Here is a 15,438-nt window from a genome sequence, read left to right as displayed (position 1 = left end):
GCGCTGCCATCTGACCCTGAAATATGGTTGTGACCCGACGGCGTCTATGCCATTGGTGTAACCCCGTGACCGTGCATCTCTTAATGCTGGCGGGCCGGCTGCGGCGGCGACTTGCAAGGGTACAGCACTTAATCGAAGGACTTGTTGTCGAGCGCGGCGGGTGCGACCCGGTGCACATGATAACACTATGGGAGCACTTTTGGGCAGTAACGTAAATCGGTCGTCGGCCAATAACACCGGTTTCGTTCACACCATGACGGCGCGGTACTAAAGGCTGCCGCACGGCCGGTAGCGTGCTGGCCAGAATACGGCAGCCATTGAAAATACCCACAATCGTGCACGGCTGGTTCGACCTTGTGCACATTGATAGCACTCTGGGAGAACCATCTGTCGACGGCATAAGTCGACCGCCGGCCAGCACCTCTTTTGTTCACGACGGCACATTTCTGCGTGAGACCCCCCGGGCGGTAGAGTGGTGGCCAACATGTGAGCGCCCGGAACAAATGCCCATAATCGCGCAGAGACCGCGCAACCCTGGGCATTTGATAGCGCTGCTGCAGGACTATTACCCTCAGAAGGAATCTGCTTGTTGGCCGACGGCATTTATTTATTAGGTCAGCCCAATTACAGTGTTTCATTCAATGCTGGGTGACCGGCGCAGCAGGGATTGGCAAAGTGGCTAGATTGCGTTCTGATTGCGAATGAGATCACCGTTGCGTTCTGATTCACTAGAGTGCGTTCTGAGGTATGTTTTGGGCGGTTGGGACCAACACGGTGATAAACGTCAAGTACGTCCAGACACCAGAGCTTATTGTTGTCTGTTTGTACTGCGAAAATACATGGAGACATTCTCAGCTTTTCTAATTCAACATAATGTATTTCTGTATGAGCATCGTATCCGAGGGTCCTCAACGTCCGTGACCAGTGCGGGCAACCGAACACACGCGTGGGCAACTCAGTGCGTGCCTGAAGCAGCACAAAAAGCAGCAAGTAAAACTTAGACACGCGAGCCAGCCTCAGTCCATCTTCCCCGGACGCCGATCTGTGTCCGGCCGCAGGCGCCGCTCTGAACACTGCAGGGTACCCACTGTGCTCACCTGCCGGCTGATGGATGGCTGCCCTTCTCCAGTGAACACTGCTGTGGCGTGCGCGCACGCCGGCGCTGGTATCCCTTCCGAGCAGGGTGAGATGGATGGACCTTTCTTGTCGCGTTCGTTGTGGTGGCGTGCCGTTTGGGCCAGCGGACCGTCGCTTTGACGGATCATTGTCAGGTGGCAGTAGAGAAGGTCGGGTGGTGTGTACGTGTGGGGCGTTGTGTAGCGATGTTCGTTCGCGCTTCAGCATGGGTGCCTTTGTTCAGTGGCGTAGCCAGAATTTCGCCCAGGACGGGGCCAGATGAGGTCATACGGGATCCTCTCACGCACTAAGGTCCCTCATTCTGCAGTAACATCTAATTTAGATCCTGTCTTCCGTCTTCGCTGCTATAAGTGTCCCGTTTGTTTTCTTATTCGGAGGTCTTGTAAGACTCGGGATTCTCCTTTGATGCATTGAGTCTCACTCCTCGGTGATGCAGAAGCCCTGCGGGCGGCTTCAACCACCAAAGAGTATTGGAGTTTTCGGCTCCAGGGGACTCCTGCCAGCCCCAGGGGGACGATGACCCCAAAAGCCCCCAGGCTACGCCACTGCCTTTGCTGCCGCGTTTATTGGGTGAGTATGAAATAGTTGTAAGTCCGTTTCCCTGGGGTTGATTGTTGTCTGTCCGCATGATATCGTGACTTTTCGTGCCCCAATTAAAGGATTTTTGCCGTTGTTAGTGGCTGCTAGTCGTACGCTAAATGTGGGGTCGCAATCACATTGACAGTCGAGAAGCCGTGAGAACGTCAGTCAGCAAGAAGCATGACACTTATCCGCTCCACTTAATCACTCGATGAAGTAGCCACTACCCAGTCGTTTTTTATTGCATAGCTTCTAGGAAAAAATATTTCTATGAGCCATGAGCGGAATCACATTCTTTGCAAATGAAATGAGTTGAATCGCGAGCCAATCATTTTTAAGAGCTTTGTGTCAGTGAGCTATATGGCTCATATTAAAATGGCAGCATGAAGAAGCACAACACACCCCAGACAAATTAACAGACAATTTCAGGGTATTAAAATGAACAGCATGCAGCATTAGTCGCAGAGCTTTTGGTGATTCAGCACAAAGTGTGTTAATGTAATTTCTAAACACCAAGCACAGCTTCGTTGGTCCTGATCTCAGGCTTGCCAATTCGGAGCCAGGAACCAGAGGATGCTACGTAGTAAAGACATCCTGCATTTTTACATCCTGTACTAAAATCAGTGAAAGATTTTCCGCTATCTATAAAACCCAAGGGGTAGTCATATTTGTCATTGTCAGTTGTCGCAGCAACGAGGTAACCCATACCTGACTCCTCATTCACTACTCGAACTGCGGTAAGCATGGTATTGGTGAGGCGATGTGAAATAAACAGCAGCAGTGGCAAGATCGTCTCATCTCATATGTGGATTGTATGTCACGGAATGTGACCTCCCGGGTACTGCATCACGAACTATTTCCAGTTCTAAAAAGGGTAAATAAGTCGATTTCTTGTTCTTTTTAAATACGTTTGATGTAAATATGTCTATTTCAGAACAACAAATAATTTATGCTTTCAATGAGCAGTCTTGATAGGAAGTCTTAACTCTTCACGACTTTTTCTTAGCGCCTAATTAGCTTCGTCTTTGTTGTATGAGGACGCGCAGGTCGCCGACGCGTGGGAGGGGGAAGGCGCATAGCATTAGGCGTGTAGGGGGCAGTGCGATGTATGAGAGCCCTATTCTCCGGGCCTTTTTACGTGGTCCGTGTAAGTCCCTATCGTTTCCTTACCTTTCGTCGCCTTTCCCTCGCCCTGAGCCCTTGCTAGGCGCGTCAGCGTCACACTGTGGTCAGGGCCGGCCAGCAGCCGCTCAAACCGAGCTTGCTCTTGAAAACAGGCAGCGAGTGAGTCCTACGCGTGGTGATGGCCATAACAAGCCTATGATTGTTCGAACTGCCTGTGTTGGCTCTTATCACAAGAATTAAAACATGGTATTACGAAGATGTTCTCACGTACATGCGACCTTTATTCTGGCATCTTTCTCACCACAACACTCATGCCAACACAACAATAGGAACAGCATAACATCCACGCTGACAACGCGGGATGAATGTACCCACACACTACCACGGAACACTAAAATAATATCAGTATTGCTGAGTTGTTAAATTAGGATGAGTATTATCTGCCGCTATGCACAGTTCGCAGGTTTCACGTACTCTTTGAAGTGCTCGTAAAGTGACGCGCAGCGCATGCACAAAACAAAACAACGTAACACTGGTCAGGGTTTGGGCGAGCACGGAGCCTCCCGGTCCCAGTCTGGTCCGGCTACCGGGCCTATCCAAGAAAGCGATCAGTGCTCACAGGAGAGAATCAAGGGCACAAGAAAACGGAGACGTCTTGTCGAGAAAGGAACACAGGCCTGCATTACGGTATACTGCACTTCTCCTTCGTGGCCTCACCAACGAGTGCGTTGGGTCAACTGCGCGCACTGTGTCGACGAAAGGGGTCGAACATTTCTGTCACGCCTCTCCGAGTCGGGGCTAATCCGGAGCAAAACTGAACATACGTTAAAAATATAAAGCATGCGGCCAGTCCTTCATGATGTAGGCCAGACATAAATCAGTCAACTCTATACAGCGAGTTGATGTTGATAGCCATGGTAAACGGAGCAGTGGACATTGTAGCATGATGCACGTTTAGAAGCGGACCTTTCTCTTTCCTCCAGCGTGCGTAACGTGACGATTGGGGATGCATGGCGTGGCAAATAAAATCGGGAAATGTACCAGCACTTCATGCCATGGGTAGCCGTCGCTGGACGCCACCAATTTTCACGAGCGACGACGCTGTTGTATTCTTCACATCTGACCCTTACGTCAGGGGTTTCTTGCACAGGACTTCTGACATTTCCACAAAAGCGGAACAGAGCACCGGCCATGAGAGCTGCCATATTTCAGCTGGCATGCCTATGTGGGACCCCGGGCCAGACCAGGCCACCAGGGGTTCGCCGTTATCAGCCGGTGCCACCGAGAGAACACTGATGCAGCGCGGAGTATGGGAATGTCTCGGGGATGTAAAGCTTGTTCCACCGGATCTACCACATCGGCCGATGCTTAGATCTTCTCCTCCGGGTCGAGGTGCATCAGGGGCTCCAGCAGACCCGGGTTGGAGCTCTCTGGAACAGGAGCCCGCATTTGATGGTGAAACACTTCAGAGCTGGAAAGCACTGGAAATGAGACCGGCCACCGTGACACACTGACATGGCGTGGAAAATGCTGAGAAAAGACGTGGGAATGCTGCCATGGCGAGCGTGCCTCAATGGGAACATGTTCAAGATGTGCCTGCTTTGAGACAGATTGGTGCGGCCACTGCAACACGTGTCACGCCACAATTCGTAGTTATGCACGTGAATACGATCAAAACCAAAACAATCGCTCTGAACATAAGTTTCCCTTCAGGAGAGGCGACCACGAGGCACCGCACAGCCCACATTACCCCAGCAGCTCCCACGGCTGGGCAGCCCCGCCGCGTGCCGCACCGAGACCCGGCCCGCCAGCCGCGCACGTGCGCTGCCGAGCGGCCGGCGCCGCGCCGCGCTTACCCACGTCTGAGCTGGGCGCCACGGCGAACGAGAGGTGGTAGTCGAGCTTGGGCGGTGTGAGCCGCTGGCTGGCCGGCAGGCCCTGGTGGCTGACGTAGCTACCTGGCGACCACACCAGATCGGCGTCTGAGGAGCACACGTCTGATCGAGCACACGTCTGGCGACCACGCCAGATCGGCGTCTGAGGAGCACACGTCTGATCGAGCACACGTCTGGCGACCACAACCAGATCGGCGTCTGAGGAGCACACATCTGATCGAGCACACGTCTGGCGACCACAACCAGATCGGGGTCTGAGGAGCACACATCTGATCGAGCACACGTCTGGCGACCACACCAGATCGGCGTCTGAGGAGCACACGTCTGATCGAGCACACGTCTGGCGACCACACCAGATCGGGGTCTGAGGAGCACACATCTGATCGAGCACACGTCTGGCGACCACACCAGATCGGCGTCTGAGGAGCACACGTCTGATCGAGCACACGTCTGGCGACCACGCCAGACCGGCGTCTGAGGAGCACACGTCTGATCGAGCACACGTCTGGCGACCACACCAGATCGGGGTCTGAGGAGCACACATCTGATCGAGCACACGTCTGGCGACCACACCAGATCGGGGTCTGAGGAGCACACATCTGATCGAGCACACGTCTGGCGACCACACCAGATCGGCGTCTGAGGAGCACACGTCTGATCGAGCACACGTCTGGCGACCACACCAGATCGGGGTCTGAGGAGCACACATCTGATCGAGCACATGTCTGGCGACCACACCAGATCGGCGTCTGAGGAGCACACATCTGATCGAGCACACGTCTGGCGACCACACCAGATCGGGGTCTGAGGAGCACACATCTGATCGAGCACATGTCTGGCGACCACACCAGATCGGCGTCTGAGGAGCACACATCTGATCGAGCACACGTCTGGCGACCACACCCAGATCGGGGTCTGAGGAGCACACATCTGATCGAGCACACGTCTGGCGACCACACCAGATCGGCGTCTGAGGAGCACACGTCTGATCGAGCACACGTCTGGCGACCACACCAGATCGGGGTCTGAGGAGCACACATCTGATCGAGCACATGTCTGGCGACCACACCAGATCGGCGTCTGAGGAGCACACATCTGATCGAGCACACGTCTGGCGACCACACCAGATCGGGGTCTGAGGAGCACGGCAGGCAGGTGCAGTGGCGCGGTGAGGGCCCGGTGAGCACCCCGGCGAGGGTGCTGCCGGCCCCACCGCTGGGGCCCAGGCGGACGGCCAGGTCGAGGGAAGCCATGTCGGGACCCGGGTGGTGTTCAGGAACGGAAGAAATAACTAATAGGAATGAGTCACGGTCTCGAGACAGTGATACGAGTAGACGTCACTTAACATTGTAGGGAACAGACACAACACATTTTGTGCGAAGGTGAACGCGGGGCAGGAAAATTGTTCACGGACACAACACGCTGACACGAGTCACGGACACGAGACACCTCACGCCCTTAAAAGGCACCGCTGGATTGGGTGCTGAACGCTAATGGTCATGCAGAGACATGCTGTATTACTTCAGATTTAGTTTGAGATGCGCTACATTTCTCTTCTTGGTTGCAAAAATTATTATTTGGTAGCCATTCGGCCCAATGGGCTGGCCCTCCTTCCACATGAAGGCAATCACGTCATCTTTTATCTCGCGTCTCAGTGTACGCCGCCGACATTGTTATGCAATGTTCATGGAGTAAATTAGCGGTGAATGAGGGCGTGCGTCGGCCGACTGCCAATTTCATCAGAACCAGATGGGATTAGCGGAATAATAAAGCGATTGGCCTTCGACTACACTGCTATGAGCCTTCAATGCAGTAGACAATATAAAAAAAAACGCACAAGGAATTTTGTGGACGTCGGGGACGACTGTGATACATGTGCGCCAGTGACCAGACCACCGTCACTCATGTGCAGTAACTTAACATCTTCCAGCGCATGGACGCATTGTGATGCAGGCCAGGCAGGTCGGCCACCTTAGCTGTCGTTACAGAGTAGCGTGTTCACCACAGACACTGTTCTGTCTACGTTCACCATACGCACCACAACCAGCACGCAACAGCAGCACGATGCGCTTTGTCGCACCCGTGATGCCACAGAAAGCCAGCCCATACGATCACCACAGATCGCCGCGGGTGCTTACCTTTGATCTTCATGCCGTTCTGGTATCGCTTCTGCCTGGCTCGCGAGTTCTGGAACCAGACCTGGATGACGCGCTTGGTGAGGCCGGTGACCTGGGCGATCCGCTCCAGGTCGTGACCGTCTGGGTTCGAGTCGAGCTCGAAGTTGGCCTGCAGGATCTGCAGCTGCTCGTCCGTGAAGGTGGTCCGCACCCGCTTCGATTTGTGCCGCGCCCCCGTCGTGCCGTCCTCCGCTCTCTGCGGGCGCGGCGGGCGCGTCAGGCACGCCTGGTATGTCAGGGACAGTTCACCCAGAGGTACTGTGCGTCAGGGAAACCGATGTGAGAGTACGTTAAACTTTATCGTGACGCAAACGCACGGTTGACCGTGACGGATATCGGGATGCGGGGACGTTTGGAGATTGCGTAACACCGACACGGCTCCGGTCACGGTCAGGTTTGCTCGGCTGCTGCTCTGGCTGGTTCGCGCTTTTAAAAGCTGAACGGATGTATGTTCCACACCAGGTTGGCTAGACCAGCCCTGGTTGTAGCGCATGCGGGCGGCATGATGCAGCGCAACGGACAATGCCACGCTAAGTACAACGATCTTTCTATCTCGATGGCCTTCAAACAGATCGCGAGGGGAGGCTACAATGCCGTCACGGGCCGCGGCCCCCGATGATCACAATCATGGGCCGCTGATAGACCCATCACGGGCTTAGGACGAGCCCGCCCGCCCCACGGGCCGGCGGCAGCTGAACTGGCCCCGCGAGTAATCCCCGCTCTGTCGGATCCGCCGCCGAATCCCGCTCCGTAAAAACGACACCAATCAAAAACAATCCTCGGCCACCGGCCGCACGCCTGTTTACCCCTTTGAGCGCGGTCCGCACAAAGCCGCACAACCACTGCGACACACATGATCCTCCGAGCGGGGCCGAGCACGCTCAGAGGGGCGCGCGCGGGCGGCGCCGGCGCGCGGCTGTGGGGCGGGCGGCGCCGCTCCACGCGCACGGCGCTGAATGGGCGCCGGAGCGGGCGGCGGCGCGCGCTCATCAGCGGCTCATCCGCCGCACGTGCCGCCGCCAAAACACGCTAGCACTGGCGACGGCGCGCGCCACTCGACGGCCGCTCCCATCTCACGGCCGGGCGCGCGCGCCGTCGGCGGCGGCGGGGAGGAGAGCGAGGCGCCGGCCGCCGGCCGCCGGTCGGCGCTGACACAATGTGGCGGGGGGCGCCGCCGAGAGGCGCGCCGCGTGCGGCACGCGGCACAGGCAGCGGGGGTCATGGGCTGTCGCCGCGCAGGGTAAACGGGCGGCCCCGCCCCCCGCTGCGCCGGCATGCAGAACACCAAAGTGGACGCCGAGTTGGGAATCGCGGTGCGCGCCATGTGTTTTTTAGTTAGAAAACAACTTTGACGTCCAGTGAAAGTTCTTGCAGGCGTAGGGTATGTGGGTTTGTGATCATAATAACGGGTGGAATGTAAATCAAGGTAAGAGCGGTATCGCCAGTAGCATCATTGTAAGAGCATGGTAAGGAAAGTTGTGAAATCGCACGTTCAATCTCAAGGGGTTCATCTGTTCAGATCCTGCCTGATCTACAGTTCAGAATGCACATCTGCCGCCGCTCTGTGTAGTTTCCGCATGTTACAAGAGGCAGCGGAGTCTATCGCTGTTAGGTAGGACAACACACCAGCAGCCCCCTCCCCTCCCCCTCCTCTTGTCAAACCTGCTGTGGCTGCATTTATGACCAACGCAAGGCACCGAAACAGCGCCGTTTTAAAGCCCTAGCCCACAGGCACGAGGCCTGCGCTCCACATCTGCGCAGCAGCCCCCCCCCCTCCCCCCGCCGACTAACCATCATTGCTGGTGCAGCCTCCGTCCAGCATCTCCTGGTAGTGCGCTTTGCAGAGCACCCGGTTGTCGTGCAGGCCGAACTCCTCGCCGGTGCTGAGCTGACGCTTGCACGCGTCACACGCGAAGCAGGCCAAGTGGTAGACGTTGTTGCGCGCGCGGCGCACCCAGTCAGAGGCGGTGATGCAGCGCGTGCACTTGGAGCAGGACACGCTGAAGGACCTGGCGGAAAGGGAGCAAACACGCTAAAGGGGCTACGTTATGGGGATGAATGATTAAGACGCATCAAATAATGTGACAGGCAGGCAAAGCACGATAAATGAATATGACGGAAAGCACGTGGCATGCTTAAGCAGCTCTTGAAAATAGCTCTTGAAAAAACCCGTGTGTCAATAATCTGTGAAAAATGATATCTTGCCGCAAAATTTATTAATATAACGATAAAAATGTTCTGGGAAGTTTGGTTCATTCTTGACGTAAAAGACGGCAACAGATACTGGCGAATCACCAATGTTTTGTTACTTTAACCAGAACGAGTTCCTTTCAGCTGGATTGACGTTGTTGCGGTGGGGGACAATTAACGTCCAATATCGCTACCCTGCGTAGAACGCATAGACTGTGACGTCGTGGGGGAGGGCAGGGGAGCAAACCTCCCAAAAGTCTGACAGCGTAAATGCCGACAGCTGCTCCGCACTATTCCAACAAATCTCTCCCATTTCGGCCTCTATTCTCACACGGCCGTCACGGCCTCTAACCAGCACCGAGCCAACTCGATGGCAGCCACTTGACATCGCTCACTTGATGTAGTCGTCGCGGCAGAAGACGTCGTCGCCCTTGATGAAGCAGGACTGATGCTGCTCGAGCGAGGCCAGGCAGACGGAGCAGCGCAGGCAGCTGACGTGCCAGCTGGCCTGGCTCACCTGCAGCAGGTACCGGTCGCTGATGGGGTCGTGAACATGCCGTGCACACCGTCGGCTCCGTCTGCGGCACAAGCGGCGCGCCCGTTACACACGTGGAGGATGCCGCTGACGTGGCGGCGGGGCGGACGTGGCGCACGGGGCAGGTGTCTGCTTCACACCGATAGCGCCTCGTGCGAGGCACCACGTGGGCGAGCGCCGCGTGCCGTGGCTCTAACTACGGTAATATTTGAAAGGTTCCGCACCAAACACTATCATTCAGTCTTCATTGACACATAGAGTATGTGACCAGCAAAGCACGCACAATGCAGACGCGTAGGCCGAACCTTTGCTCGGGCATGCCACAGGATGGCAACAGTCGGGCTGCCCGTACCGCTGCTGCAGCATGTCTCGGCATGTAAACAGCCGGACACGAGTCTGGTGGCATCGTAGTTTGAGATATTCACAGAAATGATCATGGTGAACAACACGGGCACCGTTACAAGACGAATGTCAACATCGTGCAATTTTGGCAGGTTTTCGTGCAATGGTAGTCCGCTAATTAAATCGAGCTTTTGGAACCGGGTGTCTCATAACCAGCTTGTGATGCTGACTTGGTCCCAGAAAACGAGATATTGCAATTCCATGGATAATCTAACATCCGGTGTTTACGAAGCCATTGGTAAGGGGCCATCATGTCATGGGGCTCCGTGGTTTCGCCGCCCCTGCCAGCGTGGCTCTCCAGTTCACTAAACAGGTGGGTTTGTGACTGTTTTCTTTTACTGTGAAAAACAAATATTCCAACTGTCGGTCGTTGGGTCTAATGTGAAAGTCGTGCTTGGAGTGGCGGAACAAAAATATAGGACAGAGGAGGCAAAAAATAGAAAATAAATAAATTGAAAATGTGATGGATTTGTTTTGTGACGAATCCCTTACTATGCATCAGCTTCTTTCCTTGCTCTTCCTTGCCCTTCCTTGCTTTTCCCTGCTCAGGGCGCCACGGTTCGCTAGGAAGCTGAGGTGGCTTTCGGCAGAAGTGTCCCCTTATCGTAACCTGTAACACATTTGTTACAGGGCACCCAGAACTTGCATAGCATTGCCAGGAATCGCCGAAACCATGGCAATACAACCAAACAAAGTATCGCCATATAGTGCAGCGCTAGACGTTGTTTTACAAACACGCCCGAAACGAAAGTCATTCATCCCTGCTTATTCGGACAGGGCGCTCCCGCCCGCCTGCCAGTCGTGACTGTTGTGTAACGCCGTCCGATCGGCGCCTCCTCCGCGTGCTTTCGAGCCGTCCGGCACACACGCGCGTCCCATCCGCCCGGCCCTGTCGTAACGGCGTCGTAACGGATGGGCCGGCGTCGTAAAGCCCGCCGTCAGCCGGTTGTGACGGAGCGATTCCTTTCGCGGCGGCCGGCCGGTCGCCGGCGGTTCGGGTCCGAGCGGCGGTGGCGCGACGGGCGGACGCCGCCGCCCGCACCCCGACCGCCCGCCGCCGCCGCCGCGGCCTCTTTCATCATCCGCGCCGCCCGGACCGCGGCGACGCCGGCGTCGGCGGCGGCTCTGGCTTTGGGTCGCGGGGCGTGGCTGCGAGTCGAGCCGCCGGCTCTGACGGATGCGCGACAGGCGGCAAAAACGATGACGTAAATAATGAAGCTGTGAGAGAGGTGACGAGGTCGCGGCGCGCTTTCCCTGGAGAATTCCCTGCCTTTGTGCTGACGTGATGGAGTGTGAGCACCGCGAAGAATCGGATATTCGAATGGGGAAGAGACATGGACGGGGAAGGCCGGCGACCGCGGGCAGCGGCGGGAGGACCGCACGAGCGCGTTCACGCAGCTGTCGGGCGTGGGGTTCTGGCTGTGGAGGGCTGCCGCAAAGGCACCGACCCGTCACGACCCTGGGCGCGGCATTGTAAAAAATGCACTCTTAATGGAGAACGATCGTGAAGATCCGTCGCGATTTCCATGGCTGCTGCGATAATGGGACGGGATACGGCTCTTCAGCAGATACGGTGTTAAGCAAAGATAATTTAAAATAGATGTTAACTCCACCACCTACGGTGTGACTGTGACATCAAAACGGATGCAGAGATATCTAAGGGTATGGTTTGACTCTAAATTGCGCGTCCGATCCGGGCGGGGACCGACTAGTGACTACGACGGTTAACTGCGTTATAGGCTATCGGTTATATACAGCCACGGATAATCACAGATTGCGGTTAACTTTCCCTGATTCATGGATACGAAATCGATCATGGCCTAAACGAAAGTGCAAACGATTTCTAAATAAATGCTTTTATGCGTTTAAGTCCAATCAACTTTGGATCTGACTGAAATTGATGAAAGAGCTACCCGATTTTCGCATAAAGGCAAGCATGTTGATTAAAGGGAGTGTTCCACATTTCTAGGGGTGTTTGAAAATGAAATAGCCATCTTGAAGACCATTCGGTGCAGTTCATGGCCCTGCCCTTCTTAAGACCTAAACTCCTCGAGCTTCTTAGCTACACGCCCACAAACATGGGGAGACTATTTCAGGCAGACTATTTTAAAGTCACCTTGCCATTCATGACATCATCATAACGTCATTCGAATTGCTTAAAAGTAAAATAAGCGAAGTTGTTTCATCATATCTGATGCTTGCTTCCACATCTTCAAACGTGAAGTATTCACTCAAGGGAATGCATCTCATCCCATTGTTGAGTATCTCAAATGTGGCATTTTAAGCTAGCGGAGGTTTGTCAGCATCGTTTAACTAGATGCTATCCATTTTCCCAGTAAATAATCGAGAAATGCATCCGCAATAAATGCACCCACAATAGATGCACCGTAGAGGACATGCTCTCGCGCATATTGAACTGTCTCATCATTGGATAATGATAATCATTGCATCCAATTCCAAGCCCTGAACAGTTTTCGACAAATCATGCCACCAGTGTGCCACTAACGCGTTCAAATTTCTGTATGTTTCTTGGCGGTCCCAATTTGGTAAAGGAATCCGTCATAACTACAATATTTTATTACATTTCTGAGACGAAAGCTGAACGGATACTTCTTGTATCTCGCCAACGCTTCGGTTAATAACACAGCACTAGCCGCACCACCTCTGCATCTGATAACTTCCGACTGATGTCTCTGCTGTCGCCTGCCTCGAGACACGTGACCGCATCTCCAGACGAGACTCAATATCGACGACTTCCCTCCTTTCTCCTTTTCTTCCAAACGCTGCAGCGAGCGGACCTCCATTTGGAAGCTCTCACTCTATGTGCCTCGCCATGTCGACACTGTTGGCCCTGCTAATCGCCGCAGCCCCGTCCCGGTCTCACGGTTCGTCCCGGTAACTCACTGCCACGCTATGCGAAAAGGATTCCCCCGTGGTTACGCTGCGTTAAACGCAACGTCCCCAAAGAGCACCGATTTCGGTATGATTTCCAACTACACCTGAGCGTATCTTTACGCTTACGCCGTCCAAAACATCTCCCTCTCTCCCTCGTTGCGTTTTCATTACGCTTCATCAAAATTCCACTCTTTACATGCTTGACGTCATAGATGGACGGCCCTTTCCTTTTGTGGCTGTCCCCTCCCCCCCCCCCCCCCCCCCCCCCCACAGGCCTGCTCCAGAGCGCCGGCAAGCCGTCGCGGCGTCTGCAGTCAGTCGATCCCTGCCAGTCATACGGCCGGGACTGCAGCCAATCGACCCCTGCCAGCCATTCGGCCGCGACTGCAGCCAATCGACCCCTGCCAGCCATAAGGCCGGAACTGCAGTTAATCGACCCCTGCCAGCCATAAGGCCGGAACTGCAGTTAATCGATCCCTGCCAGCCATACGGCCGGCAAGACCCTGGCCGTAGGCCGACGCTTGTGACCATCGGCAACATAACTCACCGCATCATCATCATCACCATCAGCATCATTTATGTCGAATGGGAAGGTGAAATGATCATGATTTTACAACGTTGCAGAATTACGTCGCCCGATGAAACATCTGAATTAAAGCGCACTCAAAATATTTCAACGCGATTTTTAAAGAATTGCACTTCTCGTTGTCCAACCGTTCTTTGCGATACAACCAGTGTTTCCAGAGATAAAAGGTCGTCAAAAACGTCACTGGTCAATGTGGACCGAGCCGGCCCGCTGGAGCTAAACAATGTCCGGTTAGTTGACGTTAATAGTCACTTTGCCTGCGGATTTGGTGATAATCATCGCCAAACTCATCATCTGTATCATTTCCAGCATGTTGTCATCTTAAACACCATAATAGACGTCAGCAACATCATCGTCGGCATCTAAGTCGCTCACCAAGACATGACTCAACATTGTGGCATCGCAGTCACCACACAGGATGACACTCGTGGCAGCCTGGACCGGGCCTCTTGGATCGCCGTGCCGATGCAGCCCGATGCAAATCTGGTCCGATGCAGGTCCAGCCCGATCACAGCCGTGTTGCGATGCTGATCTAGCCCAACGCGGCTTTGATCTGGGTCATATCCGACCTGACGCGGAAGTTCATATCTGACCTGACGTGGAAGTTTATATCCGACCTGACGTGGAAGTTTGCTGACCACATGCCGAAGTGTGTCGGGAAATTCTCTCAACGTTAAGACAGTCTGATAGGAGTCTGATCAGACTGTCATCCGAGGGCACCTAGACACCCGAGAGCTTGATGACTTATGTACGGTTGGGCTCTGTTCCAAGTTAGCAGGCGCATCGCCGGACGCAGAAAGCTATAGTGTCGGCCGTGACGCACTTTTCTGGTTTGCCGTACCGTGAGTGTGTGGTGGGCAGATCTCACAGCCTTCAAAACGGGAGTCTCGGCACACATTTTCGTAATGTCGAGACACTACGTCGTTGCACGTGGACTTGACATGCTTCGGATCTCGCGTAACTACAAATATAGTGCCGAATTCAACTTCTCCTTCTCTGCTCCCGTTGCAAAGTTAAAAAGCGTGTCTCTCATCAACAAGTAGAGCTCTTACGTACCATCATCACGGGTAAAATACACCATCACCAACTGGTAAGGACTAGTCGCTGTCTAGCGCATGAGCCATGTGGACATCTACAAAACGCCGCACTTTGGAAGCGATAATGGGCATTTGTTATCCTTAGAGGGACGTACGCACGTAGCCGCCTCCTGGGGATGAGCCACGCTGCATGATCCATGTTTCCCGCATCACCAAACGTCATCGATGGGGTCAGGTCTGTCCGGCAAGGTCTGCTCAGCCCGGAATCCGATTAGAAGGTCATTTCAGCAGGCTGCAAGGCATGTACACGAAACAAAAAAATATTCTCCCAACTAAGCACAGCAACACAAGAAATCGCGCGGCACAGGTGGAAAAATTCCCACTTGTCCATCTGTGGCATGCACCTTATATACATGCCTGGTTACCCGCGCCGCCACAGCACTTCTAAAAAGCCGCGCCCTTGAGATGCACGTAAATCGCGTTCGGTCAGAATTAATGCCAGCTTGCATTGGCGTCGCGTGCAGATGGCATGAACAGTGGACGTTAATGTCACAATATATCCCAAAACGGCTTCGGTAAGTCACGGCCGATAAGCACTGGCGCGAACCTGATTTGCAGCAAACACCTGCATCGTTAACACTAATATATGTCACAACACCCCCCGATAAGGTCATATATAGTCGGGGAATAGCCCGGTCCTGTTGTGTAACAGACGTTAGTACTATTGCGAGCTCGTGCGCGGCCGACGGAACTGGATGAGGGCTGCACGGCGACCCGGCGATGTTGGGGAACAGCGCTCCCCGTGCGATCTGTGTCGCCACCAAAAGTTAAAATGCGAATGCATGGACGTAGCCAAAGATTGGGGGACGAGGGTCATGCC

The 15,438-nt window shown here is 54.4% G+C and overlaps 1 protein-coding gene across 1 annotated transcript; it reads right to left on the bottom strand.

Annotated features, from left to right (window-relative positions):
- Positions 1-3,090: 3,090 nt before the first annotated feature.
- Positions 3,091-9,654, bottom strand: LOC119089808 (LIM/homeobox protein Awh; the record flags this gene model as incomplete). The annotated part of the gene is given in 5 exon segments (XM_037212653.1): positions 3,091-4,271; positions 4,698-4,823; positions 6,875-7,105; positions 8,705-8,922; positions 9,499-9,654. Coding segments are annotated over 5 exon segments (793 nt in total), but the record flags the coding sequence as incomplete, so codon positions are not given.
- Between the last annotated feature and the right edge of the window lie 5,784 nt (positions 9,655-15,438).

The sequence above is a fragment of the Pollicipes pollicipes genome, unplaced genomic scaffold, assembly GCF_011947565.3.
Source record: "Pollicipes pollicipes isolate AB1234 unplaced genomic scaffold, Ppol_2.1 Scaffold_1108;HRSCAF=1285_pilon_pilon_pilon, whole genome shotgun sequence".
Taxonomy (NCBI): Eukaryota; Metazoa; Arthropoda; class Thecostraca; order Pollicipedomorpha; family Pollicipedidae; genus Pollicipes; species Pollicipes pollicipes.
This window is presented reverse-complemented; position numbering and strand designations above follow the sequence as displayed.